The 26,721-nt window shown below is 48.5% G+C and overlaps 13 protein-coding genes across 13 annotated transcripts, besides 3 other annotated features; 6 read left to right on the top strand and 7 right to left on the bottom strand.

The window, feature by feature from the left end:
• Positions 1 to 214: 214 nt before the first annotated feature.
• Positions 215 to 713, top strand: ACLA_009070 (signal peptidase complex subunit 1; the record flags this gene model as incomplete). The annotated part of the gene is made up of 3 exons (XM_001273912.1): positions 215 to 262; positions 364 to 423; positions 513 to 713. 3 exons carry the CDS (start codon positions 215 to 217, stop codon positions 711 to 713), a joined length of 309 nt encoding a protein of 102 aa, XP_001273913.1.
• Positions 714 to 1,033: 320 nt separating this feature from the next.
• On the bottom strand, positions 1,034 to 1,592 carry ACLA_009060 (SCF ubiquitin ligase complex subunit HRT1; the record flags this gene model as incomplete). Its single annotated transcript, XM_001273911.1, has 4 exons — positions 1,034 to 1,132; positions 1,201 to 1,271; positions 1,340 to 1,418; positions 1,479 to 1,592. The coding sequence occupies 4 exons, from the start codon at positions 1,590 to 1,592 to the stop codon at positions 1,034 to 1,036; spliced, it is 363 nt and encodes a 120-aa protein (XP_001273912.1).
• A 598-nt stretch (positions 1,593 to 2,190) lies between these two features.
• Positions 2,191 to 2,216: a microsatellite.
• Positions 2,217 to 2,636: 420 nt separating this feature from the next.
• Positions 2,637 to 4,025, top strand: ACLA_009050 (proline-rich nuclear receptor coactivator motif-containing protein; the record flags this gene model as incomplete). Its single annotated transcript, XM_001273910.1, has 1 exon — positions 2,637 to 4,025. The coding sequence occupies one exon, from the start codon at positions 2,637 to 2,639 to the stop codon at positions 4,023 to 4,025; it is 1,389 nt and encodes a 462-aa protein (XP_001273911.1).
• A 2,543-nt stretch (positions 4,026 to 6,568) lies between these two features.
• Positions 6,569 to 6,606: a microsatellite.
• Positions 6,607 to 6,730: 124 nt separating this feature from the next.
• Positions 6,731 to 6,774: a microsatellite.
• A 537-nt stretch (positions 6,775 to 7,311) lies between these two features.
• ACLA_009040 (SMI1/KNR4 family protein) lies at positions 7,312 to 8,865 on the top strand (the record flags this gene model as incomplete). Its single annotated transcript, XM_001273909.1, has 1 exon — positions 7,312 to 8,865. One exon carries the CDS (start codon positions 7,312 to 7,314, stop codon positions 8,863 to 8,865), a length of 1,554 nt encoding a protein of 517 aa, XP_001273910.1.
• A 591-nt stretch (positions 8,866 to 9,456) lies between these two features.
• ACLA_009030 (thioredoxin domain-containing protein) lies at positions 9,457 to 10,176 on the bottom strand (the record flags this gene model as incomplete). Its single annotated transcript, XM_001273908.1, has 1 exon — positions 9,457 to 10,176. The coding sequence occupies one exon, from the start codon at positions 10,174 to 10,176 to the stop codon at positions 9,457 to 9,459; it is 720 nt and encodes a 239-aa protein (XP_001273909.1).
• Positions 10,177 to 11,139: 963 nt separating this feature from the next.
• On the top strand, positions 11,140 to 12,495 carry gmtA (GDP-mannose transporter; the record flags this gene model as incomplete). Its single annotated transcript, XM_001273907.1, has 4 exons — positions 11,140 to 11,385; positions 11,445 to 11,532; positions 11,619 to 11,990; positions 12,056 to 12,495. The coding sequence occupies 4 exons, from the start codon at positions 11,140 to 11,142 to the stop codon at positions 12,493 to 12,495; spliced, it is 1,146 nt and encodes a 381-aa protein (XP_001273908.1).
• Positions 12,496 to 13,433: 938 nt separating this feature from the next.
• ACLA_009010 (25S rRNA (uracil2634-N3)-methyltransferase) lies at positions 13,434 to 15,015 on the top strand (the record flags this gene model as incomplete). Its single annotated transcript, XM_001273906.1, has 2 exons — positions 13,434 to 13,602; positions 13,988 to 15,015. The coding sequence occupies 2 exons, from the start codon at positions 13,434 to 13,436 to the stop codon at positions 15,013 to 15,015; spliced, it is 1,197 nt and encodes a 398-aa protein (XP_001273907.1).
• A 129-nt stretch (positions 15,016 to 15,144) lies between these two features.
• ACLA_009000 (FYV10 family protein) lies at positions 15,145 to 16,541 on the bottom strand (the record flags this gene model as incomplete). Its single annotated transcript, XM_001273905.1, has 4 exons — positions 15,145 to 15,576; positions 15,633 to 15,827; positions 15,883 to 16,422; positions 16,488 to 16,541. 4 exons carry the CDS (start codon positions 16,539 to 16,541, stop codon positions 15,145 to 15,147), a joined length of 1,221 nt encoding a protein of 406 aa, XP_001273906.1.
• Positions 16,542 to 17,174: 633 nt separating this feature from the next.
• On the bottom strand, positions 17,175 to 18,918 carry cbf5 (pseudouridine synthase CBF5; the record flags this gene model as incomplete). The annotated part of the gene is made up of 5 exons (XM_001273904.1): positions 17,175 to 17,510; positions 17,570 to 17,796; positions 17,860 to 18,491; positions 18,559 to 18,715; positions 18,807 to 18,918. 5 exons carry the CDS (start codon positions 18,916 to 18,918, stop codon positions 17,175 to 17,177), a joined length of 1,464 nt encoding a protein of 487 aa, XP_001273905.1.
• Positions 18,919 to 19,468: 550 nt separating this feature from the next.
• On the bottom strand, positions 19,469 to 20,837 carry ACLA_008980 (uncharacterized protein; the record flags this gene model as incomplete). Its single annotated transcript, XM_001273903.1, has 4 exons — positions 19,469 to 19,887; positions 20,409 to 20,480; positions 20,539 to 20,738; positions 20,803 to 20,837. The coding sequence occupies 4 exons, from the start codon at positions 20,835 to 20,837 to the stop codon at positions 19,469 to 19,471; spliced, it is 726 nt and encodes a 241-aa protein (XP_001273904.1).
• Positions 20,838 to 21,284: 447 nt separating this feature from the next.
• On the bottom strand, positions 21,285 to 22,438 carry ACLA_008970 (uncharacterized protein; the record flags this gene model as incomplete). The annotated part of the gene is made up of 2 exons (XM_001273902.1): positions 21,285 to 21,676; positions 21,742 to 22,438. 2 exons carry the CDS (start codon positions 22,436 to 22,438, stop codon positions 21,285 to 21,287), a joined length of 1,089 nt encoding a protein of 362 aa, XP_001273903.1.
• Positions 22,439 to 22,762: 324 nt separating this feature from the next.
• ACLA_008960 (prephenate dehydratase PHA2) lies at positions 22,763 to 23,765 on the top strand (the record flags this gene model as incomplete). The annotated part of the gene is made up of 2 exons (XM_001273901.1): positions 22,763 to 22,816; positions 22,878 to 23,765. 2 exons carry the CDS (start codon positions 22,763 to 22,765, stop codon positions 23,763 to 23,765), a joined length of 942 nt encoding a protein of 313 aa, XP_001273902.1.
• Positions 23,766 to 24,103: 338 nt separating this feature from the next.
• On the bottom strand, positions 24,104 to 25,858 carry ACLA_008950 (translation termination factor eRF1; the record flags this gene model as incomplete). Its single annotated transcript, XM_001273900.1, has 5 exons — positions 24,104 to 24,144; positions 24,209 to 24,358; positions 24,439 to 25,567; positions 25,627 to 25,676; positions 25,738 to 25,858. 5 exons carry the CDS (start codon positions 25,856 to 25,858, stop codon positions 24,104 to 24,106), a joined length of 1,491 nt encoding a protein of 496 aa, XP_001273901.1.
• Positions 25,859 to 26,721: the final 863 nt, after the last annotated feature.

Below are 26,721 nucleotides of genomic sequence, written 5' to 3'. Positions count from 1 at the left end.
CATTTCCAGTCACAAACATAGGCAAGTTTCCAGTGAGTCCGGATACGGAGTAGACGACCATAGAACTGTTATCTGAAGGCGGTCAGGGCCCCCAGAGTTCCTCCCGCTCCGCCTTGGAGTAATCAACATCTCCATTCATACAAAGAAGCTTCATGACAACACAACCCAGTGATTGAGCAGTCAAAGAATTGATTTTGCAGGTCAAATAATCGCCATGGATGATATCCTAGGTCCTGTTCAGGATGCGTTTGAAGGCCAGATTGTATGATGCCACTCATCCCCAGTGAAAAGCCTCGTCCAGCCACATGTTCCCTCTCTGCACCTGAACTAGAAGCTAATCTGGCAACTTGATGGGGCCACTAGGATTTCCACGGCCAACGCATCACCGAGATCCTTTCCACAGCCATCCTCATCATCTCTGGAGTAAGTACAAATTCGAGCTGGTTCAGGGATCTCCTTTTACCTCCCCTTTGTCGGTGTTGATCGCTTGCTTACTCGTCCATCTGCCAAAGGCCGCTGCTTTCCTTATCGGATACATCTACCAAGATATACATTTAACGCTCTGGATTGGATTAGCGGGTACATTATTGACGGCATTGGTTGTGATCCCGCCCTGGCCTGTGTACAATAAACACCCTGAAAAATGGCTGGTCCCTAGCCTAGGGAACAGTGGTGGCCCAGGGATCGTGGTTGACGGCGTCAAAGTCGCATGAGACAACGGTGCCTCCTAAATGACCATATCGAGTATCCCATAAAAACAAACCCCATTTCAACTGTTTTCAGTCACCTTTGTAAATCACGAGTCTAGATTTACGCGCCCGGTCTCCTGGTTGAGATTGGGCATATGTTTTGATAAAGAAACCATGAGTGCCTTCCCAGTCGAAGTGTTATTCGTCTTCGAGTAGCTCTCTCCAGGTCAATGCATGAGAGCTAGATGGATATAAAATCAACAATCGTGTCCGTAATTCTGAAAATGCCTTGTCGGAATGAGCGACAGCAAACTTGCCCTTTCATCTGATGCATGGGCTCCAATCTACCGGCCATACTTCTGGAATTCCCAGTCTCTGTTATCCAGAGGGCACACTTGGCGAGTTTTGAGCCAACGAGAGATGCAGTGGAAATGAAATGCATGCTAGAATAGAACAAAGCCATCGGTCAGTGTCCAGGTAAGAAACATATAGTGACGATGAAGAAACCCACGTTACAGATTCCCCAGGCGACTGTGCACTCCTCGGTTGTTGAAGATCCCTGGTTTGCCTGGCACTCGATACCTGTACGTGTATTAGTGAATCATATATTGACGGAAATCTTTGGATATGAAAAGACGACAAGGGCATACATAGATCCATGATGTGATTGCGACAAATCGCACAGTTGTCGACAACGATGTCCCAAGCCCACAAGGCGACCGCGTTCCACTATGGAAAACCGCATGTTAGATCAACCTAACGATGTTTTCATCGTCAATCAAATCTCACCTTCTTCACCTCAAACTTTTTCTTGCCATCGCTGGCACCTTCCGAGCTTTTCGAAACACCTTTGCCCTTAGCTGAGGCCCCGGCGGTTGCCTCCTTCATCTCCACGTCGGCCATCTTGGAACGGCCCACCAACTTCTTTTCCTTATCGTCCTTTAGAAATTTTGGTGACGATCGCCGAGACTTGCAGACTTATTTGCAAATGCCAACGAGTTGGAGCCAGTAATGTCGAATTACGTAGCTAAGAAGGGTGGTCTGGTATCGGGCGTTGCGGTGAGGATGACTGACGTAAGTTTCCCTACAAGGTACCTCTGCTAGTTAGATAGTTAGTACAGAAGTCGGTAGCTAGGGAGACGATAAGAGGGGCAGTTAGTAGAATAGTCATATCACAGATTAGGTACGTACGCTTTGCGATGGTGCCTTCACTCCCCCGTGTGTTCGTCCGTTGGTTGGGAGAACTATCACAGCTAGGGTACCAACTACCAAGCTGCTGCCTGTTTGACTCTGTTTGCAACCAGACACGAGTCAAGTCACGACTTGCAACAGTTAATGGGGGAGAGTCAAAACGAGGCCGAAGTGGCGTAGAAGCACAACCTGACCACTGATATGCTTGGTTACAGTTAGTCATCGCGGATCCCCGCTTAGGTTTCCTTTCTGCCCCAGCCTTCTTCTCTCCCGCCCTTCCCAATCTCATCATCACATTCAATTCCAATGCCTACTACTACTACTACTATCTACTACGTCCAGACGACCATGTGTCCCTGCTTTGTCTCGATATCTTCTTTACCTTCGCCAATCTAGATTTGAGAGCATGCTTTGAACTCGTCTTGCTCCTTTCATTGTGTTTCTCTGGATTTGATTCATAGAGTGTCCTTCTCTCCCTACGCTTGAATCACTAGTGCCTTGTTCTTTGACAGGAAACTCAAGGCTATCGCATCTCGCTTTCAACTTCCCAACCATCGGTTCTGTCATCTCTTGCTGAGCTCTTCTAGCGTTGCAGTATCTCTTACCGACTGCTGGACAGTGATACGGTGACTTCTCTTTGTCCACCACTACTGTTATTCTTGCTAGTTGTCGTGCTATTGTTGTTCTTGCTATCATTATTCTTGAGATTCTCCAATCTTCAAAGGCTGCCTATTTATCAAGCCATCTTGTCACATAATGTCGACCCCTTCTCCCACACCTCCCACACCTCGAGGCCCTCGAAACAACAGACGCAATCAGAAGAAAACCACCACTCCGTCTGTTCAGAAAGTGGCCATGCTTACTACCCCTCCCTCGTCACCACCGAGGAACTCGAGTCCTGGAGAAGTCGCTACCGATTCATCGATTAATGTTAATCTTTCCAAGAAAAAGAACCCTCGGCCCAACAGGAAACCGCGCGAGACACCCAAACCTTCTCAGATTCAGAACAATGGACACCGACACACCTCTTCGCATCCAGCCAACGTGACTCCCCAGGTGAAAGACAGCCCTCACTATGCAGGCCCGACGTTCCATGCCTCGCCAGCTCCTTCTGCGCTCCCCATTCCAAGCTTTTTCTCCAAGTCGCTACCGGGACCAGAATCTGTCGAAGAAATTGATGGTGACCATGCCGAAGCCGAGCCTGAACTTGATAGCACACCATCGAAACCGAGACCACGTTTTCAACCCCAGCCCGAGGCGCAACAGTCAACACCCCTTGACTTCTTATTCAAAGCCGCTGTTGAAGCTCGAAGCTCTCAGTCTCAGCGCAGTCCGGAAGCCAACAAACGGGTTCGGTCTCCGCAGACAGAATCTAGGGCTCAAAACCACAGAATGGCCAACGGGGCTCCTGGGGGAGCCTTTCCCCCTGAAATGGGAAGTCCGGGGATTCCGAGTTCCTACATCGGACCACCTTTTGCCGCATCCTACAGAGATCGCATGGATGCGTTGCGGTCTACGAGCTCTACCTCTTCCTCTAATTCGGAGCTCGACGAGGAACAACGAAGGGCGAAGACCGAAGCCCTTAAAGACCTCTTGCTGAACCCTCGACCACAGAAGCCGTCAACTACATCTTCTTTGAGTCAGAGCAGTGCCAATAGTTATGGAGTGCGATCAAATTTTGATCACAACGTTCCTCACTACGCGACTCCCCTGAGGACCACCTCGGGTCCCCCAGCTACCGGTTCCCAGGACCTGTCACGTCATCGACAACATTCGTTCGGCGGAAACGGGTTACAGTCTCCTTTTTCGCATCCTCAAATTAATGGTTCCCAACACTATCAGAATTCACCTCATCGGAGGGACGTTCTTTCGGCAAACTCTGCAAATGGCGCAAATATTCATGGGGGCCCATCTCCCTCTCCGTTTGGATTCTACGGTTCTGCGAAAGATCCGCATCATTACGCACAGCAGCCTATGTACTATCCTCCTGTGCACCAACAATCTCCGGATTTTCGAACTATGCCGGCGAAGACGTCCTCTCCTGCTCTTGACACCAGGAAGATGGAAGATGATCTGAGACGTATCCTGAAGCTCGATGCAAATCCCGGTTATGCATCCAGCGGTATCCAGAGCTCATTCGCTTAGTGTGCCTTTTTTTTTTCTCTGAAAGACTCGATCAACATTTGCCCTATCTGAGTTCTTTTGTGTTTTGCTACTTGAATTTTGCGCTGCGAGAGATTCTTCTGGATTCGTCCTCTTATGAAAATACGCTGTCACTGTGAACGATCCGATCAACCTGAAGTCCTAAGCATATCGTATTCCACGATGAATATGGCTCGACTTTGTGCAGTCCTTCAATTCATTTCAAGCTCCGATGATTTATTTTCCTCTGATTTACATTGGCTAGTTCCTATCATGTCTTTTCACGTTGTGGGGATGACAATGATCTCTCAATGGTTCTCTTTGGTAGCGGTGATTGTTCTTTTCCTTCACGGGGTTTTATGGGTCCTTTTTTTGAGGTGTCTACATACCCTTTGTTGCATTGAACCTGGAGTCTGTTTGCCTTTGAGTGCTTTCGGGGCGTGTTGTTTGGGACGGTCTCTCTTGACTTTTTGTTTTGCCCTTTTCTTTTCTTTGTGGTTGCAGTCACTGGCGAGGTACGTGCCGCCATGACAATCGTTGACATTTTATCCCTTGTCTTGCGATCTCCATCTGTTCATGTACGTCTCTCTTTCTCTTTTATTTTTTTCTTTTGTCAATCTCGGCCATCACTCGTATATTTTTTTTTTATTATTTTTTTCCTTTCTAAGGATATTCCTGGTATTCTACACCTGCAACTATGAAAGAAGAGTTCGAGAGACGGGCACGGGATGTTGAGCTTTTCTGTTTTCTCATCTGTGGTTCTTGCCTCTCTGCCTTGTTCTTGTTTCTTGAGTCGGGCAATCGAGCCCGACGTCTTGCACAGTTTACCCTCTCTACACTATCTCGAGCATTCAGCCTGTTTCTGAAGCAATCCACTCGTTTTGACCTCGAGGACATGTTGACAGTACCTATATGGAAGGTAATCAATTCGACTTCGGTGCATCCGTCTGTCATGGTAGAACAACAAATCAGGGCTATTTTGGGGGTCCTCTGGAGTACTGCAGTTCTCGGCTGGTGGTTTACTTCATAGATATCTTCAAATTGTGCTTGGTAAACTCTCAGCTCCTGAAGGCAGCATTTAACCGTTTGGCGAATGATGATGCCCGGGAAAGAGATCCATTCCAGTCTTATTTCGTCTCTCCGACCCCCTGAAAACAACTCGTCAACTACTATCGAATACCCATCCAGTGATCCAATTGTCCTAGACTCCTACTCCGTAAGTCCCTAAGTCCTAACTAACGATTTAGTGCTTAGATTTCTACACGGAGCTGCCCGGCCAGTGGCTTGAAGGAGTCCAAAAAAAAAGAATCTAAAAAAAAAAAAATCATCAGCTGAAATACTCCGGATATAGCGGTCTAGATAAAATTGTCCGTACCCCGAGAACAGAGTGCATGAATCGGTTGGCAAAGTCGAATTGGCTTGCCGACTCCCTAGCCTTTGATTAGTTCCAGGGGTAAAAATATTTTGTACTCCGTACACAGTAGGTACATATACTCCGGAGCTGGATGGCCACTGGAAATGAAGGGAAATTAAATAAAAGGTCCTCGGATTTCATTATCGATGGTTATTTCGCCTGAACGCCACTAGAAGACTAGTTCAAACTTCAGTCAAGCAGGCGAAAAAAACGATTTCTCAGATCTCAAGTCTCAGGTCTCAGTTCTCAGCAGCCGGTTGGTGGTCCACAGATTAGTTTCCCTTGGTCCAGACTCCCTGGTTGGTTCCAATGAACTTCAGTACATACGGAGTAGAAAAAACAATTGATCGTCCCTAAACCATTGCAATTATTGGAGATTGCTTTGAATGCGTCTTTTGGGAAAGCATTGGCGTATATCTCTGGTAGATACTTTGATGTCAAGATGGTCGTTTGCGGAAGAGTCTTGGAATGCAGGTACAATTCTCCAGTGGCGTCAGTACGTACTCTGGGAAAAAAAAAAAAGTCGATGAATTCGGATGTTTGTTGCTATGCATCTGCATGATGATATCGCCATCCAGATGTTACAAACCGCGACGAAGGGCAGAGGGATCGATCATTTAACTCATCTGACGGGGATATGTGGTAAAGAAGAGTTGCTCTTCTTCTGCATTGTTTTCGATTTCGATAGGTGCTGAGAAGAAGCGATATAGAATGAGAATCACGGTTGACCCGAGCTACAGACTCTCGACCATAATCCTTAATAACAATATCGGTATATATATACACGAAGAAGATCAACATCTATGTAGGCTATCTGCTTACTTATCTAGAAGTCTAGAAACCTATCAAATTCCAACCGTCCAGGGGTTCGAGGGCGAATCGTGGATGCTGGTGTCCAATCTCACACATAACATTAACAACAACAACAACTAGACGCGCTAGAACCGGCTCCAACAGTTCAAAGGGGGGAACGAGAGTCAGAAAAGTCGAGCCAGAAAGAGAACTGGAAAGAATGAACATCAGGAATTCGGGGATGATGGGGACAGAAAAAAAAAAAAATTACAGAGACGCGTAATAATCAATCAATTCGAACGATTCTCGTTTTCGTAGAAATCAAGAAGAAGCATCCATCCACCATCATCATCACTATCATCATTTATCATCATCGTCCAAATTGAATGATTGTTTTCGTTGTTCCATTGCTGCGTCCTGTTAGAGCAACATCCATCATCTCCGTTGGAGGGTACCTTTGAATCATATACTCCCGTACCAACATCCATCATACATAACTACATCTCCTTCTTCTCTCCTTCATCCTCTCTTCTTCTCCTCCTCCTTTATCGTCATCAACTCGATTCCCCCATTTCACCACTGCTTCCATTCTTCTTGACACCCTGACCTGTCCCTTTTCTTTTTCTCCCTCTGTCTCTTTCTGCGTGTTGGGAGGAACAACAATTTAATTAACCACATCCCCTCCGCTCCCCCTTCCCCTTCCCCTTCCCCTTGCCAGAGGGGGAAGAAAAGTTCTTGGCCTTCTCGTCCTTTTCTTCTTCTCTTACCAAATCTACAAGTGTCATCTCCTCAATCTGACCTCGGACACCGTCAGACGTCCAATGATCCATCTTCGGTATACATAAGTTTGGAAGAAGAAATAAGAAAAAAAAAAAAGGGTTGTGAATTTCTTCGGTCTTAGATTCAGTGCTTGTACTGCGGAGGTTTCCATCATGGCGAACGCGTAAGTATTATGTTCCAACTCCCTTTCTGCGACTTTGGATATCTCTCTCTCTCCCTCTCTGCTTCAGTACCTGTCAGATCAGATAGTGATTTCTGACTTTGAGCAGCTTTGGTTCAGCATGGCGCTCCTTTTGGCATACGATGACCTCCTATGATCGGCACGCATCCCACGATTCTCCCTACCGCACCGGAAAGCATGTACCTTTGAGTCAAAGCCGTCACGAGCCTCTTACATCCATTGCAACAAGTGCGATCGAGTCTCGGCCGGATCTGACGGATTCCTTCGAGGACGACCAACCAAAAGGATCGGCAGGCTCTCATCCCAATGGCTGGACTGGTTCCCCTACTGGTGTTGGCTCTCCTAACCGCCCATACTCCCCCGGGATGAGATCGCTTTCTTCCCAGAAGCGGAGATCAACCGATCCGGGGACAGATGGTGCCGCCGAAATTCAGATGCAGAGCTTCCACGACGGCGCTCCCCCTCCTCCCCCGGTAGGCCACTCGTGGCGGAAAATCGAGCGATGGCTGGAAAGTAATTACGAAGAACTCTTCGACAATCTATGCGAAGGTTGCACCCAGAATGATATCAACGAGTTGGAGCACGAATTGGATTGCAGTCTACCTCTTGAAGTACGAGAGTCTCTCATGAGCCATGATGGTCAGGAGCGCCCCGGTCTTCCCACAGGTGTCATTTTCGGTTGCATGCTCCTAGATTGTGAGGAAATCGTCCAGGAATGGAAGAATTGGAGAACTGTGAACGAGGAATTTCTGAGCGGCTCCAACGTCATGAACCCTCCTCCCCTCCCTAAAGCTACAGCAAGTTCTTCATCCACCGTACCCCCGCCGCAAGCTACAAATCCTTTATGGAGAAATGAGCTCCTGGAACGCCAGGACTCGCAGCCCCCGGGGGCTGTTCAAAAGGCATACGCACACCCAGCCTGGATCCCTCTTGCTCGTGATTGGGGTGGAAACCATATCGCGATTGACTTGGCTCCTGGACCAACCGGCAAATGGGGTCAGGTCATCATCTTCGGTCGCGACTATGACTGCAAGTATGTGATTGCTCGCTCCTGGGCTGCCTTCCTCGCAGTGGTGGCGGAAGATATCTGCAGCGGCAAGGTGCATGTAGACGAAGAGACGAATGAGATGAAATTGTTGGAATTCAAAGCGCAGAATGTCGAGCCACCCTACTTGGAGATTCTCCGTTGGAGGACAGACCAGAAGTATGGGAGAAGGCAACCTCGGCGCAAGGCTCCTACTGGACTGGGACTCAACACCAACAGCAGATCTGGCAAAGAATCCCCGTATGGAAGCCCAGGACCGAGTGAAGAACGTGGCCGTTCGCCTCACCGCTTCCCCAACCGCGGATCGACTCAGAGTCCGAAGACGCAGTTTGGTGTCTCGAGTCCTCTTGCTCGTGTCACCGAGGAGGCCACGAGTCCTGTGAATGGGAGCGCTGAAGTTGAAGTGTCTGAGGATGCTGCCAAAGAGAATACCAAGGAACCTCGGACAGAAGATTTGATGGAAGTGGTCACCCCACAGATTTCCGGCAAGGAGAACGAAAGTCTCGCGGACAAGCATGACGAGCGGAAATCGCCCAAGTCAGAGAAGGCGCAGAAGCGCGAGTCTAACCAGACAGGATCTACAGCCTTGGAATCAGAAGTTTTGGGGGAGATGAAGAATGTAGCTATCTAGATCTGGTTTCCTTCTCTTGCTTTCCGTCTTTTCCTCTGTGCGAACATCTTCGGTGTATCCATCTGACGGCGACAATTCCCATCTTTCTTTTATCATATTCACTCTTCCGGTTGAAGCATGACAGCCGCCTGCCGCAGAGTGGTAGATGCGACGTGACTGTTCTGGGCCGCCTGTATAAATTCTCCTCCCCTTTTTTTTGACTTTTTTTTTTACCCTTTTCTTTGTTATCCATACGACATCTTTCATACTTCCATGGAGCATTCAAATTTCTCTTGCTGGAGATGATCGCTTTTCTCATCTGCCTCGAGCCACATTGTCTGTAACTTTACTCGATGATCATGCAGTATTCGTGTCATTCAGTGCTTTGCTTCGGCTTGCTGGTGTAGAAGTATAGAAAAAAAAAAGGCATCTACGTGCATGGAATGGCCTGTCTGCGCTTCATCACCCACTATCGATATGTCCACTGCTAGAAAGGGTGGCCCCCGTTCTATGCGCGGATCAGGGAGATGGCCGTAGTCCACAAAATTATCCAAAGGGGTCCTCGGTTGGGCTGTCGCATGAGGCTTCGTCACAATCAAAGCGCTTAATTGTTCAATCCCAGTCATCATCATTATCCTCTCCGCGGTTTCGTATGTTCCCGCTGCGGATAGTCCGTCGCGCAGCGCCTCGCCGTCTTCCATTGAATCCTTCGTCGCCACTATCTCCGTCAGAGATGTCGGAGCCGTCATTGCCCGTCTTGAATTTCGCCTGACTTAACACCCCCTTCCAGAGCAACCGCTTCTCAAGCGTCGCTGTGCTGAAATTCTCGGCCCCATCGCGCCCGCCAGCCCCGAGCCCCTCAAACCCAACCACCCGCTCAACACCCAGCCCATCCTTGAACCCAATCACACAAGGCAGGACCCGTATGCTCAGCTTCTCCACCACGAATGGCGTGTCGCGCACGTCAACGCGGGCAAAGCGTATATCGTGGTGTTGCGCTGCCAGCGCGCGGATGTGCTCGTCCATGACCCCGCAGCGGGCGAAGTCGGGATGGGCGAAGTGAACGACACATCGGTGGGCCAGGGTGGTGAAGTCCAGGACGGCTTGGTCGTTTCTCAGCGTGGGGAGGAGGCCGTCCTCGACGAGGGTGGTTGTCGGGTTGGAGGAGCGGTTGTTTTTGGCGGCGGAGAACTCGGCGTTGAGTTGTTCGATGCGGTGCGCTCGGTACGCGGAGTCGTCTTCTTTCTCGAGGGCGTCGAAGAGGGAGTCGTCATCATTGTCGTCGTCTTGATCTCGCGCGGTGTGGTGCTTCTGGTCGAGGTCTTTGTTCATCGTGGTGGTGGTCTTCCTTCTCCGACTTGGTTGGGGTAAGAGATTCTGATAGGAGAGATGCTTGCTAATTCTCAATCCTAATATATTGAGGCAGACCGGTCGTGAGCTTGGAGGATAAGGAATATAAGTAGGAGTTATATATCACTTACTGCGCAGAAGTCTAATCGCGTTTTTTTTTTTCTCTTGTCGGTGGTCTATGCGGGGAACTCCATGACCGTTAGATATATATATTTGCGGAGGCCAACTTCAAACTCAACGGTTAACCCTAAGGGATCGACGATCTTGGATAGTCAGTTTGTAATAACGGTGGGATCACAGTGGGATCATCATTACTATCTATTAACCATACCCAGGGATACCTAATAAGTCCAGGAGTCTACATATGGGTTTCAGAGCGAGTTTCAAGTCACCACTTCCGCGAGGTTGATAGAGTACGATTAACTTCCATGAAGGTACATATTGTCCTCAAAAAGAGATATGACAGAATCCCGCGCATATCATTTCCTAGATGCAGAATCATATTTTCTAGCATAGACACACTCAATCAGTTTCCCAGCCGCTCTGTCGACGTCTTACTGCTTGATGGTGATATTTTTCTGCCGCTTCCGGAGTAGCGGCCTGAACACTCAGGCCAACAGTGTCCTCATTATTTGGTATTCATCTTAATCTTAATCTTAATCTTCTTCTTGTTATCACTTCCAACTCTCCTTCTTTCATCACGTTGCAGACACCCTCCCCCTTTCCTTGAACTTCATTCAGAAGGAGAGAGAGACTGGGACAGTCGAAGAAAAACAAAAAAAAAATATAGACTTCTTTCCACTCATTCCATATACTTTGGTGGTATTCTCGCGTGGCGCCCCTATTCATCTCGTATCTCTTTCTTCCCCTTCTTCATCCTGGCAATTTTCAAATCGCCAACCCTTTCGCGTTTATTATACAGATCGACAATCGATAACCGGCAACATGGCAGACGACAAGAAGACCAATGATTACACTGTCGAGATGGACAAGTTGGACCAGGGCAGTAAGAACTTTGAAGCACCATTGCCACCTGTCCAGCCCAGAAGTGCCCCCAATGCGCAGCTCGCCAACAATCCCATCCTGCCTGTGCTGGCATACTGCGGTTCCTCGATCATGATGACCGTCATGAACAAATATGTCCTCTCCGGCACGGATTTCAACCTCAATTTCCTCCTTCTCTGTGTGCAGGTACGTTACGGGAAAATGGAATTCAAGGGACTCGCGCTGATCGCCTGACTTCATTACAGTCGATCGTCTGTATCGTGGCCATCCAAACATGCAAGGCTTCCAAACTGATTACCTATCGCGACTTCAATGCCGATGAGGCCAAGAAGTGTACGTAATTCTCCAGGCAACACTTGGTCTGACAGATATTCCGGGTGTGAGAACGTGATACTGATCAAGTCTCTTCATCTTGACAGGGTTCCCCATTACTTTGCTTCTCATCGGCATGATCTACACCGGCTCCAAGGCGCTGCAGTTTTTGTCAATTCCCGTGTACACCATCTTCAAGAACCTGACAATCATCCTGATCGCCTACGGAGAGGTGCTATGGTTCGGTGGTTCGGTGACTGGCCTGACCTTGTTCTCCTTTGGTCTCATGGTTCTGAGTTCCATCATTGCTGCTTGGGCTGATATCAAGCACGCCGTTGAGAGCAGTGGCGATGCGACTGCCAAGGTTTCGACTCTGAATGCTGGTTACATCTGGATGTTGATCAACTGCCTTTGCACATCGTCCTACGTTCTGGGAATGCGCAAGCGTATCAAGTTGACCAACTTCAAGGACTTTGACAGTACGTTCTTTCTTTGACCTTCACCATGTTTATGCAAAGATTTTTTCTGACTCGTGTCTTTCTAGCCATGTTCTACAACAACCTTTTGTCCATTCCCGTCCTTCTGGTCCTCACATTCCTCATGGAGGACTGGTCGTCCGCCAACATCACCCGCAACTTCCCTCCCGCTGATCGGAATGGTATCATGTTCGCCATGATTCTGTCGGGTCTGTCATCGGTCTTCATCTCGTATACCTCAGCCTGGTGCGTTCGTGTGACTTCGTCGACGACCTATTCCATGGTTGGAGCTTTGAACAAGCTGCCTATTGCAGTTTCCGGCCTGATCTTCTTCGATGCTCCTGTCACGTTCCCCAGCGTTTCGGCTATTGTCGTTGGGTTCGTCAGTGGAATCGTCTATGCCGTTGCTAAGATCAAGCAAAACGCCAAACCCAAGACTGGTGTCCTCCCGACCTCGAACCCTGTCAGCGCAAGCAGCCAGAGCATGCGGGATTCCCTGCGCTCTTGATTTGCAACATTTCTTTCCTTTTGCAAAAAAGAATCATGACGGTACAGAGCTGCAATTTGACATGATGGGCAGACTGCAGAAATTTTGTCTTGGAACTGTCTTCATGATGATTGGTGACCCGCTGGACCGTAAGCGCGGAATGTGCTTTGTTCAAATTCAAGGTAGTCAAAAGTAGCGTTGTCCGTATGGACCGCTTTGTTGCCATCTTTGATATCGCAGGTGCCAGGGATGTGCCTAGCACCCTGCTCCCACACAGGAGGCTTTCGGGAAGGCCTCTTCTTTCTGTTATTACTCTATATGGGCTTCAAGTTACGAACTCTTGGTCACGGTTTACATCTCATTTTTTTTTTTTTTTTTGTGGTTTCTCGTCAATACTGGCAAGGTGCTCCAGCGTACATGGTGCGCTCACCACAACGCTATTTATGTCGTAATATGTTGCCTTTTTGCAAGCCACTCTATATCCTTTGAAAGAAAAAAAGCCACCCTTTCCCTGTTGTTTGACTGCAATGTATATATCACCATTGATACTTCTTTTTAATATGGTTATAGACAGCGTGTTTCTGGAGGATATTGTTTTGTGCATGGAGAGAATGCAAGAAAATCAACCATTCCATTTAGAGCTGCCTTAATCTACTAGACAGTAAACAAACATAGGGTCATCAGAATAAGGGATTCGCATTCAAGTTATACCCGCGAGATCTGACATGTATCGCATTTCGGAAGTGGAAATGGCCCGCGCGCTGATATGGAAACATTTTTTTTTTGGTCGTCAGTATTGTCGACTATACGGTATATATCCCACGTACTTGCAAACATCAGGGGAAGAAAAAAAAAAAAAGGCTCAGCAGAATAATCAGATATCGATGCCCAAATCAAAAAAAGCACGATCCCATGGGCCCCAACGAAGTGATGGCGGCAATCCCAAGGAAGCCCGTAAAATGCATATGTTTTCCAGATTATCGACGTCGACCGGAGCATCATCCACATCTCATGGTCAGAAAGGTGGCAATGGCAACAAGGGTCCTACAGGGAAGAAGGGGCCGGTGCAGCATCGGCGACCCATTGTCCCGTTTGGGAAGAGGGATCGGATTCTTCTGGTTGGTGAGGGTAAGTTATATGCTCTCTTTCCCCCTCCCCCTCCTTCACCCTCCTTTCTGGGCTACAATGCTTTTGCTCCCGGTGGATACTGTCTCCCTCCGTCATGGACGGCTGGGGTTTGCCCGAGCACGAGAGAAAGAGAAGTTGTTCAGTGTCCGTCTGATCAGTCTTCATCTCTTACGTATAACGGTTCTTCCGCAAGGCAGCTTTTCTGCTGTCTAGCTGTGATGCCATTGTAGCTACAGGTCAATGGCAAATAACCGGACGGTTGAGATCGGACCTCTGCTCCTTCCTGCTCCCTATGGTGGCCATCATGGCAGCTCTCGTTCCAGGAAGTCGAGAGACTTCAAAGAGACGCCATCTCTAGACCAGCATGTCTAACGAATATCGCCAGGAGACTTCTCGTTTGCGCGCTCCCTAGCAGTCCAATATCGCTGCCGGGACATCCTTGCTACGTGCTATGACTCCAAGGAGACATTATGGGATAAATATCCACAAGTCGAGAAAAATATCGAGGATATTCTTGGTGCATTCTCTAAAAAGGGAAAGCAAAATGATGAAAATGACCAGGAGGAGGAGGAAGACGAATCCAAGGCTGAAGAGGAACAGCAACAGCAAGCGGTCCCGGAAAAGAAGGACGACCACCGTCGAGGACCAAATGTTTTCTTCGGAGTTGATGCGCGCAAACTGGGCTCCCCAGCCGGGGGTGGTAAGGATGTTCGTACAGGCTATACACGCCGCGAGCGCTCGCGCCCTGCATGGCAGGAAGCTAAACGGGGTCCCTCGTCTGGAGCCCGCCCGGGCGGCCCGTGGGACGTCATCTGTTTCAATTTCCCCCATGTGGGTGGTTTATCGACGGATGTGAACCGGCAAGTGCGGTCGAACCAGGAACTGCTGGTGGCTTTCTTCAAGGCCTGTGTGCCGCTGTTGTCGGCGCGTCCAGAGGTCATAAGTGACGATGAGGATGAGGATGAGAACGGTGACTGGGATTTGAGCGAGGATAGCGAAGCCGAATCTAGCAACCAGGTCGAGCGGGAGACGCTTGGGAATCCAGACGGAAAGAGATATAGGACCGAGCCGGGGCAAATCTTGGTGACTACGTTCGAAGGAGAGCCTTATACACTTTGGAATATCAAGGATCTTGCGCGGCACGCGGGTTTGCGGGTGGTCACAAGTTTCAAATTTCCGTGGACCTCTTACCAGGGATATTCGCATGCCCGGACCCTCGGCGAGATTGAAGGAAAACATGGGGGAAGGGGAGGCTGGAGGGGAGAAGACCGGGAGGCAAGGATGTACGTCTTTGAAGTCAAAGAGGATGAGCATGGTTCCTCGAGGAAGCATGCCCCAAACCCAAAGATTGATCCCAAGGGCAAGAATAAGAAGAGGTCGCGGAATGTGTCCGATACTGAAGATAGTGATTAAAGAGACAAATAGCCAAGCACCATGTATATACTCCTTCACGAGGATCTGGCGATATCAATGCTACCAAAGAACAGGATGGCACAAAGAAAAGCAATTGCTCCATGACGGAGAACCCGAGGACGCTCGCGATTACATGATATATACCTTCTTCATCTCGCTCTCGTCAAAAATCTCGCCGGTAGTAGGGTCTTTCACCTTGCCTGTTTCGACACATCCGACCTTCTTGCTCATATCTAGCAAACGCTGCTGGCCATAGATTCTGCCATTTGGCAAGATGATCGGGTCATTCTCTACGTAGCTCTTCGCATGATGAGCGTATGGCATATTGCGCGCGAGTTCCTTCAGTTCGGTTGAGCATATAGGGCATACAGATGTCGTAGTCGACAAGGAGTTAGAGCTCGGGGAGGTATACTCCGAATGGCACGATGGAGTCTTGAGAGCCGATAGACCAGCGGATAGTGCAATATGCAGCAGTGGACGTGAGGATAATGATAGAAGTTCATGATGAGTCCGAATGAACAGATCAGAAAGATAAGTCCACCGATCAGACGAATACATCGACTAGAAATTTATTAGCCTGTGTTCTGCTGACAAGAGAAATCTTCTTGTTGAAACACCTTGTACGGATCAGCCTTGGTATCTCGTGGGAAGGCAAGCAAGCCTGCTGCCCGATGGATCTCCATCGACTGCGTTTCGATATACGGGGTAAGATATCTTTTAGCATGCGCCATAGCATCAATGAACCTCCCTCGATCTCCCGTCCGGATAATTTCAATATATTGTTGTAACCGCAATTCGAACTCGAGATTGAACTGTATTTGTAGCGTTAGTAAGTGGTCCGCAGAATGGTCTTTAGATCCCACAAACCCGACTCTTCTTCAATGCAGCCTTATTTTCATTACACCACTGCAAAGCGTCTCTTGTTTCACCGTGGCGCAGGCTCTGGGCGATCCGTTGACACTGCGTGAAGACGTCAAGGTCCACCAGGTCTACGATCCCCTTCTCCTGAGCTAGCTGTTGGGCACTAGCTGTGTATCCGGAACGCAACATATGATCTATCACCAATCTATCCAGTCGTACTCTAGACCACTGATCATATTTCACATCCGCAAGGCTTGGTATTTGGTGAAGACATTCCAAATGCTGGATGCGCTTGCGCGATTGTTCCTGAATTCGTTTCTCCTCTTCTTGAAGACTTTCCATTTTCCGCTTGAGGCCTTGCATGCGAGATATCATAGCGTCGAGGGCAGCGAGAGTCTGATCTGGCGTCTGTGTATTTGCCAGTGAGGCATTGGCGGCCTCCTTGAGTGCTGGCAGGACATATTCCCTTTCCCGCTCGACGAGCCGTTGGACAGATTTGAAGTTCCTTCGTGCGAGTTCATGAGGGACTCGTAATAGAGGTTGATCCTGCACCAGTATAAAATTCCGATATTAGTGTAGGTCACAGGCTGGGGGAAGCGGGTGGGATTTACTAAGAGCAGATGATTCTCCGCATTGAGTTTCGTTGACGTGAGCTCCGCAGCCATGATGATGGCAGCAGCTTTTGAATCGTTTGCAGCTACTTTTACCGACGCCTTGGAGAGCAGAAGTATGGACTCGAGATTTTACAATGATGCAGTAGTGGTATATCAAAATCAGACCGATGAATGACTGGAGTATTGGTAGCAGAGAATCATACAGTAGAGTAGGTTGGTGGGGGGCGAGGAGGACGAGGCGAGATGCGGAGACACCGGCAAGGTCACGACACCTCCGGGGTCAGCCAACGAAACGGATTTAAAGCATTCAACCTCACGCCTGATCGCATATCTACCTCACATTTGAAGGCTTGAAGAACTGGCTATGTGTTATCCAGAGACGACAACGACAATGATGCCGCCTATCAATCTGGATTCGTCTTTCCAAAGAATCAAAATGGAAAAACTGGGAGACATATCTCCGCAATGACAAGTATCGCAAAGCAAGTGGTATGCAAGATATCAGAATGATTAACATTGATTCCCTTTTCAACCCAAGACTCCGATGAACAAGAAACAAAAAGTAAGTTACAGACAGCTTGCCCAGACGACACTCCCAGAAGCAAATGTAGAGGCCGCGAAATATCCTCCACCAGAGAGATGCCCGAGTGCCAGAGTCGGACACAGATTTGTAAGACACATGCCTTAATCGCTGTCGTCGCTGTCGTCCTTCTCCTGCTTGGACTTTCTCCGCTCTTTCTTTTCCTTCTTCTCCTTCTTCTTGCGCTTGCGCTCGGCACGCTCCTCTGGTGTTTCACCCTCGTGCCTCTTGCGTTTCTTCTCATCTTTGTCCTCATCCACATCCATCTTCGATTGGGGGGACGATGGCGCTTCGGCCTGTTCGGCGGCCGGAGCAGCAGCCGCTTCTTCGGTGCCGTTGGTTTCGGTTGCTGGCTGAGCAGCAGCATCTTCAGGAGCGTTGTAATCCTTGTACTCGGTCTTCCATTTGGCAGGAGTAGCCTCGTTGGTTCGGCCATATTTCTACAAGAATCAGTCAGCATACAGAGTACGATTATGAGACGTTGAAGGCAAGTACTCACATCAAGTTTTCCAGCAGACTTGAGCTTTTTCTTCTCCAAAGCCACAGGACCCATACCCCATCTGCGAGGATAGAGATCACGCTCCATGATGCAGCGCTTGACCTTGGCAACAACGCCATGGTCGCAAGTGGAGAGCTCAACAGTAGACATCTGAGCAATACCGATTGCAATGGCCTCGCCCTTTGTTGTCATGAGCACAACCTCTTCGTTGACATCAATTCCAGCCTCTATGATTCCAGTCAGCAACAGTCCTTAAGCCCGAAAGGGAAAAAAAAATACGAGGCACGAACCAAAACGCAACAAGCCAGGAATCATGAGCTTGGCACCATAGCACACAGCATTCACAGCGCTGTCCTTGACGACGATACGCTTGTAGGTAGTAAGGAGAGACTCGAGAGGGCTGATGACCCTGCGGAGGTAAGACTCATCCCGCTGGTTGTCATACATCCACTGTGCGTCCAAGACATCATGCAAAGTCACAAGACCGTTGTTCTCATCCATAGCTCCACTGCGCACACGTCTGAGTTCCTGCATGTGCGCGCCAACACCGAGCAAAAGACCCAAATGCACACACAGAGTTCGGATGTAGGTTCCAGCCTCGCAGCTGACCCAGAACACACCAAGATGTCTTTCATTGTCGAACTCGTAGAGCTTGCTCTCGTGAATGGTTCTGATACGAAGCTGACGCTTGACAGCAGAAATCAGTGGCGGCCGCTGGAAGAGCGCACCAGTCAGAGTCTCAAGAGCTCTCTTGAACTGGGCCTCGCCGCCAGGGATCTTGTCGTGAAGGCGGATAACGCAAACGTATTCTTTTCCGGCGCCTTGTTGCGACTTAACCAAGCGAGTAGCACGGTCAATGCAAACGATCAAGCAACCAGTGACCTTGGGATCGAGTGTTCCACTGTGACCGGTCTTCTCCGCCCTTTAGAGATACGTAGAGTTTTAGCATTCAGATCTGCAAATACCAACGCAGCTTGGTTCGAATTTACCTCAGGATTCTCTTCATCCAAGCGACAACCTCATGACTGGATGGGTTGGAGGGCTTGTCAAGGTTGATGACACCCGAGCTGACGTAGGATTTCAAGTCGCGCTTGAGGGGAGAGCAACCGGCCGGAATTGGGGTGAAGTGACCAGTCCTAACCAGCACTATTGCAGGGCAATCAGTTTCATATCGCTTTTTACAAAAGGACACCCCGAGGATATGGAGGAGGCAGCAAGGAACCCGATGTCCACGTACGCTTGTCATAATTCTTGAGCAGCAACGGCCACTCTTCTGTGGAAATGTTAGAGGCACCAGCCTCTGGCTTGATAGTGTAGTCCATCTCTTCCTTAGCCAATGCGACTGCCATCTTGAAAACTGGCTTCAAGAATTCAGTGTAGCTAGGCGAGAGCGCGTCTTGGGATGAGGATCGCAGGAAAAATTGCACCAACTCGACCAAAGTTTTATTCTAGCGCTAGTGAGAAAAGAATCTTTTACGGAATTTTTGAAGTGCGGCAAATGGCCTAGCCTGAAAAGAGGATAGCGCCAACTGAGACACGTGACTTGAAGTCAGCACACACCCTCCTCAACAGCGCCTTCCCAAGATGAAACTGAAGATTATTGCTTGGAGAGAGAAAAGAGCTATGAAAGGGAAGACTTATCAATGTAGGTGGATTCTCTATATAGTTTCAAACCCGGAGGTCATGAGCAGAAACACCCAACCTCGAATCATAATACCTCATTTCAAGAAAGAGATGTAAACTTCAGCACATCAATATTATCATACAAGACATACTACGTAAGAGCATGCAGTTTCTCCTCCCAGCCGTCCTGGCTCAGCTCGTATTGACGCAAGAATAGACGAGCAATGCAGTTGCAACGACGCGTTTACAACCAGTTTGGACCGTCGTCCATGCATCCTAACTATCTCCAAGTCTCCGCCCCGGACCTCTTCCACCCCAAGTTCTCTGGAACGACGAAGCCCATCCGCTTGAAGAAGGCTCACGATTTTGCTGCCCTGGCCGATACGCGGTTCCATAAGCTTGATACTCTCCACCACGTGGGGCGTAGCCGGCGAAGAATCTTCTGACGAAATTTGGCGTGGTAAGGTAATTTCTCCCACCGCCAAAGGTCGGATAAAGTCGCGTGAGGAAATCATACATGTGCGCGGCGACAATCCCCATGCTTTCGCTCAGGGCGGCAGGCCATCCGGCAAGAACCAGAGTGAGCGCAAGCATCGCCCAAGGCAAGAGTTCGATGGGAATCTGGATCACGAAAAAGGTTGCCTTATTACCCCGGTTTTCTTGCGCATATGTATAGACAAACGCCAGAATCAAGGCTGTGGTAGGTTAGCATATCGAACGATAGACACGTAATAAGCCAGACTAGGCTCACCTGACGTGAAGACTATGCCACTTAAGAAATAACCTGCAGTGACCTTTTCAACTATCAGCACTAGAATCTCAAGTAAGACTACTTTGCAGGGCAGAAGTTGGGAACGTGTTCAAAGAGAAGTGTAACAATTCATGATTGACATTATAGATAGGATAGTATATGGAATGTAGGGCACCATAACCACCAACATGATATTATGCGATCACGCTGGTTATCTCAGTGGTCGTCCCACCATACCCGCAACGCATACAGCCCTTATGGATCAATGCGAAAGAGGCGCTGTACAGGATGCAGGGGTGATCTTCCTCGTTTCCAGGAACCGCTTCAGCTAGATTGAGGCTGGGCGGGCAGATAATGCGAGGTGACTATGCTAGGATTTCAAGGGGCAGTCGGCCAAAAGCAAACGCCGGAGTGTGATGACAATATCTATCTGGGGGAGACCAATGATGTCCGGCTCTCCTGGACTTACCACAATGACAAAGGCTACAAAGAACACATATGTGAAAAAGTCGCCTGGCGAGCTGAAGCGAGGAGAGCCTGTCTCAAGTGCGCTGCCATAAGTGTACACTAACGGCGAGTTAGCAGGTAGTGAGACCAGTCCAACAAGATGTCGTACTGAAGTAAAGATCAAATATGAAGGATAGGCCAGATCCTGTGAGAAGGAATGGCGAACCCAACCTCCATAACTGAGGTAGAACCTTGAAGATCAGTTGTGGAATGAATATCACATGATATCCGCTCAGAAGGCCACCATAAACCAAAGCAGATTGAGCAAATGTTAGTGCCACGAGTGTCCTGTCGTGGCGGATGTCAACTATACCTTCCTCGAAAGAAAGACATCCGGAGAGCAGGAATGTACCTTGTGACAGGAGGAGCAGCCCAAAAACGATCCATTGGAGCTAGATGAGTCAATTAAATGGAGCAATCAAAAAGTGCTTGGAGATGATGTTCAAATCTTTTGCCAGATACACATCATAAGGTAGAAGTGACTTTTCCTGGTTCCACACTCGGTAGCTGCAAAGCGATGGTCCTGTTCAGTAGTACTCAGTAGTGACAAAAGGAAGAAAGAGAGAAAAAAAATTTAGGAGGGAATAAATGATGTGTGCTCCTGCTAGCTCCGGCGGAGGATGTTTTTCCTTTCCGTTGGAAGTGGAAGAAACTACTCAGATTATCATTGGATGAGAGGTAGTATATATTAGGTAACCTAGGTACTACCTATAGGTCACGAAAGACAATGAATCTTCATACGACACACCATTAGGACCGAACTTATCTATCTAGGTACTGTCCTAATCAAGCTTTGCAGCAGAATACAACCCATACGCGCTTCAGGCTTTATGCTTATGAGTTTTTCCGTAGACATGTCTGCACAACTCCTTTGACAGCGAGGCCTCCATTGGGACTTTCGATCCAGACGTCCCAAGTGCCCGTTTCGTTGCCGGATTTGGGCTTCCCGCAAATGGTTAGATCCTCATCAACAAAGAGAGGAGCGATGTTTCTATACTCAATCTCACAGATATCGCGACCTGACTTCATCAATTGAGTCTGTAGAACGGTGAGAAGCAATGTGAGTGTTAGTGGACCATGAACAAGTAGATTCGGATGGCCTTCAATGTTCCGAGTGTATGTCTCCTCGAGGTGAATGGAATGGGCATTAAATGTAAGCGCTGAGAAACGGAACAGAAGAGCTTTGGTAGGTTTCATTGTGTGACGGAATTCTGGATTCAGAGGGGCTTCAGATAGTAACCACAGATCAGCACCCCGGGAATCTATCATATTTGCTTGGGTGGGTGTGTACCTTTGATTCTCCTGCGGTTGCTCCCCCAATTTTGTTTATCGATCTGGAGCTGTTCAGGGGCCTTTTCACGCATGAAGACCAGAGTCCTGTTTTCTATGACTGAAGATTGCCCAATGTCGCTCTCATCTTGTCTGTAAATACGTTGCTTGATATCACTCTCACTCTCACCCTCTTCTACCGTGCCGACCCGTCTTTCGATATTGACAAAGATTTTTTCTTGGTCATTGGGCCCTTTTACTGACACGTCCCGAATGGTCTCGATGCACACAGCTCGGCTACCATCCAGGCGTGGAATACGCGGGATCGGGAATCTGACTCTCCCACCAACCCATAAACGTTTGTTGAAGGGCTCTCCCGGATAATGCAGGGTATCCGTACCGTCAGGAAGTAGTTGGGATAGTGTAACCTGAGGAGGGAAATAGACTAGATGGTGTCCAGGCTTCATGGGCACGGGCCGCTCGATTGATGGGAGAGTCGCATAGTCGATTGGCAACTGTCCGGGGGACGGGACCAGATCTAGCAAACTCAGGTCCAGAAGATGAGATGGTTGAGGATGCAGATAGTCATAGGTCCATGGGAGTCGGCGTGATGTGAGTTCCTGGCGCAAAGCTGTGGAACATGAGGAATATGTTCGCAACACGGTAAACGGAAACGTCCGCCCCGACAGGGAGATGCACTGCGATATATGTGTCTTCATCAGCAGATGCCAGTGTTCAAACGGAACACAATCAGGAGAAGCACCAATGGTTCCTTTTCCGACGCTGAGATAGATTTCGTTGTCGACTTCTCCATGTTGTACAGAGCTAGCCAGCTTCTTTGGTGGAGACTGGGCCTAGAGTATCTAATCAGGCACCGGATATGTTTGATGCGTTTGTTCCCATCTGCCACAAAGAGCATAAGTCAGAAATTCTTAAGTTCATAGACGTCCCTGAGTGCGGGGGAGAATAATATCAATTGCTCATCTGGAAAAACCGAGATCTCCTGATTGTTGCAGGCGGAGGCACAAATCAACCCAGATCCCATGGAGCCAATCAGAGTATCATTCTTGGGCCCGGCAGCGTCCTTTTCTCATCAGGTCAGACATAGTCCTCCCCATTAGATATACACCCTGTCACATCATTAATCCAGACTCATAGGCTGCTGTTGGATGTTTTGGGACTTCGGCCGAGCTGTTTCCCCGCCTGTCCTTTGCAGATGCTTTCGCCGCAGTACAGCAGCAGGAATCAGACTATGCTATAATACCCATCGAAAACTCGACTAATGGCTCCGTCGTTCAGAATTTTGACCTCCTCGCTGATCGGTTTGATCTCTACGAAGATGTCAAGGTATGCGGGGAGCATTATTTGACAGTGCATCACTGTCTCCTGGCTCATAAGAACTGGTCGCAACCGGACATCAGATCAATAACAAAGTTATATACACATCCTCAAGCATGGGGCCAGTGTGAGAATTTCCTCGTTAAATACTTGAAAGGTGTCGAAAGGCAGGATGTGTCGTCGACCTCAAAAGCCGCCGAGATTGTTTCTCTCGAGGCAACGGAGCGCAGTGGCGCAATTGCCAGTCGCTTCGCTGCCGAACACCACGGTCTTGATGTTCTAGCAGACAGAATCGAGGACAAGGCTGATAATACAACGCGCTTCCTTGTTCTGAGGAATGTCAAGTCAGAACGTACTGCCCGATTTAGGTTTGACGATGTGAAGGCGCCCTCAACTCATATACAGTCTCCTTCCCCGAACCCCGCGGAAAAGACGTTGATCTCCTTTAAGGTCCGGCAGGATTCTCCAGGAGCATTGGCAGACGCTTTGTTGATATTCAAGGAGCGTGGGATGAATCTTACAAGTATCAATACACGACCAAGTCAAACAAGAGCTTGGCAATACATATTCTTCGTTGAATGCCAGCAAATCCCCACGGATCAGAACATCCAGAATGTCTCCGATATCTTGCACGACTTGCAGCAGGTTACCGAGCGATGCAGGCATCTTGGTACTTGGAAAGACCAGCTTGCGCCGGTGCAAGGATGAAATACACCCGACAGCATAACAACAATTTCTTGTATACGAAGCGAGACTATCCAGACTGATAAACCTGCTAGAGCTCCGCAATAAACAAATGGCCCTTTTGGCAGTGTCAATCTACATTGCTAGTTGCCAAATGGTTACATAAAGAGCGCAGATCAAATAGAGAGCGTAAAAGAAAAGGAAAGGAAAAATTCCGGGACAGTGCAGTGTGCCAGATCATAACAATTTCTTTTAACTTGCCAGCTTACAGGACTGAGCTGAACATTATTTTGTGAATGGCTGGGTTTGCAAGACCAAATCTACCATTCTCAAGCGAAGTACACCTTGCGCAATCTGAAACACTAGGTGACCTCAGTGATCATGTTACGGAGCTTGGATGGCCCTAATGAAAACTAATCAGCATCCGTACTTTGGACCGGATCAGAAATGGCCTGAGGTAGACAAACCTCTGAGCAGCTTCATAGAACTTAGTTCAGACCGCGGCACGGTAAGTGTCAGGGTAGCGATGGGTTCGCCATGAGAGCCGCCTTCGATAATAACGGGGCGAGCCGTCAAAAGATCCGTGTTCGGAGCTTCTGGACGTTCATCCTCGCTCTCTGCGAGGTCGCTGAACCGTCAATCTGCGCAAATGACAGGCATTAGTACAAAATTCGCATGCCTACGTTACCAAACGTACCGTCGTAGAACTCGTCCTCGTCATCAGCATCGGCAAGCTGTTCAAAGTTGACCTTGTACCGGAGGAGAGCTCCAATACCACCAAAGCCTTTGACAAACTGATTTCCTTCACTGGATTTGTCGGAAACAAACTCCAGCGCGGCACCGAAGTCCTTGTAGTTCTCGGCCAGCCACTCGAGGAAAGAGGATTGATCAACGACTTCCATCTCAGTACCAGTCTCTTTGTCGGTGAACAATGCTCGGTTCTCCTCCTGGGCTTTTGAGGCATGAACAATGACTTCCGAACCACTGGAGGTCTTGAGAATATATCGAGTGACATCAAGATTCTCGTACACAATAAGCGTTTCAGCCGCACCAAGTTCCAGAGCCTTCAATGTATCTTCAATACCATAGCAGACTTTACCGGTGTCCTGGCTGATTTCCTCGAAGTATTTGCCAATCAGTTTCTTCTCCTGCACAAACTTGACGTTGCTCAAAGTCTCCGAGGAGAGTTCAATGGCTTGGTTGAAACCGTTTTCGCCACCGTAAGAGACATCGACTACCTTGATGACCTTGGCTTGCAGACGCTGGTCGAACATATCTGACTGGTTAAGATCATTCTTGAAGTCGGCAGAACCGGCCAAGATCAAACCCGCAACATTGACCTTATCAGCCGTGATATAATTCTGCACAGCCAGCTCGGCGATCTTACGGACGTAGTTGTGCCGCTTCTCCTCACGCAGACGTGCAAAACGAAGGGCGGACTGACCACCACGACCGTGTTTCTTGGGTAGATCAACGCTTAGCTTTTGGATGATTTCTCGGGTGTTTCCGCTCAGAGTACCGAAAAGGGCGCCGTTTCCGTCCATGACAATGAAGCCAAACTTCTGGTCCGATTCCAAAAGTTCGCTCAATGCTTCGGTATGGAATCTATTGTCGCAAAGATAGAGCGAGGTATTGATTGGCTTGAATGGCTCAAAATCAATATTAATCTTTCGCTCTTTTCCTTCAGACGTGATGATTTCACCACAGTAAACCACCAGACCGTTTGGAGGAACTTTGTTATAGAGCTTGAGACGCTGCTGCGTAGAAGTAATAGCCGAAAGGACGGAAAGACGATTCACACGAGACTTGATGTTGGAAGCGGTGCCCTGCGAGTCGACAGTCAGTAGGCTCATTCAATAGTGACCATATAAGGCATTGAACCTACGTATTCTTCTGCCAACATCTTCGCAGCTCGCGAGATCTGATCCTTCGGAGCTGTAGAGAGCCGGAACATTAGCTCAAAGAAGAACAAGCCGGCGAAGCGGGGAGGACCTACGAATGATAAGGGAGATCATGGATGTTCCATTTCCTCTTGCGGCCTCAAGGCGCTTGATCAGCTTCTTGACCTTCCATATCTCAATATTCTTCTCCGCTTCGTTCGGCTGAGCCGCGCTCATGTTGGGCGAAGCGACTATATAAAACGACCAGGGGAAGGATAGGCTCTAGAGAACTGATTGTCTCTGCTGTTTCTTTTTAAAAAATCAATTAGTGGCTGTTCCCACCGAAAGATGCCAGGGAGGCGATGTAGGTATCTGTGAGTACAATCGAGACTCCCAAGTCACATACCTTCAGGCTGGTCGATTTGCTGTCCGAGTCCAGCGGGGTGTTGGAGCAATTTTCATCAGGCACCGTGGGGTGGCAGCCACAGACAATATGAAGAACAAGTGGGTCAGCAGTCGCCTGTTTTTTTTCGGATGACATAAGCCTAGTCTCGAGGCAACAAGGTACAACTTAGGTACCAAGGTTAGGTTTGTTGATCGATTTTCATTTTCTCATCTATACTAGGTCTATGTAACGATGGGATGTGGTTATGTTTCGTGGGATCAAAGAAACGAGGACTGCTATTCAGATGGGAGATCATATTTTGATTTGCATGGTGTTAACACTTGGTGTGGTTATTGCGATTCTTATGTTGCTTGCTATCGACATACTGCGGAGTACAGAAGCACAGTCATCACATTAATTTTATGAAGAGCAGCTCAGCTCAGATCAAGATTAGAAAAAGAGAATCTCCTGGGAGATTGAGAATGCTTTTATTATGAGTATTGTTAAATGTCTTGTAAGGCTGTGTCTGAATATTTTATGCTGCTTCAAAATCATTGTGCTTGTTATTACTTACTACGCGCTCGTCTTACCCTATCATACAACTAGGGTATCCTTTCTTGTCTTACAGGAGTTACTAGTGGTGAGCACCTAGCAGCATCTGGACATTCAACATCCATCCACAATGCTGGACATCTAGTTTGTTAACCTTATATTT

Source organism: Aspergillus clavatus, genomic scaffold (assembly GCF_000002715.2).
Source record: "Aspergillus clavatus NRRL 1 1099423829795 genomic scaffold, whole genome shotgun sequence".
NCBI classification, from domain to species: Eukaryota; Fungi; Ascomycota; class Eurotiomycetes; order Eurotiales; family Aspergillaceae; genus Aspergillus; species Aspergillus clavatus.
This window is presented reverse-complemented; position numbering and strand designations above follow the sequence as displayed.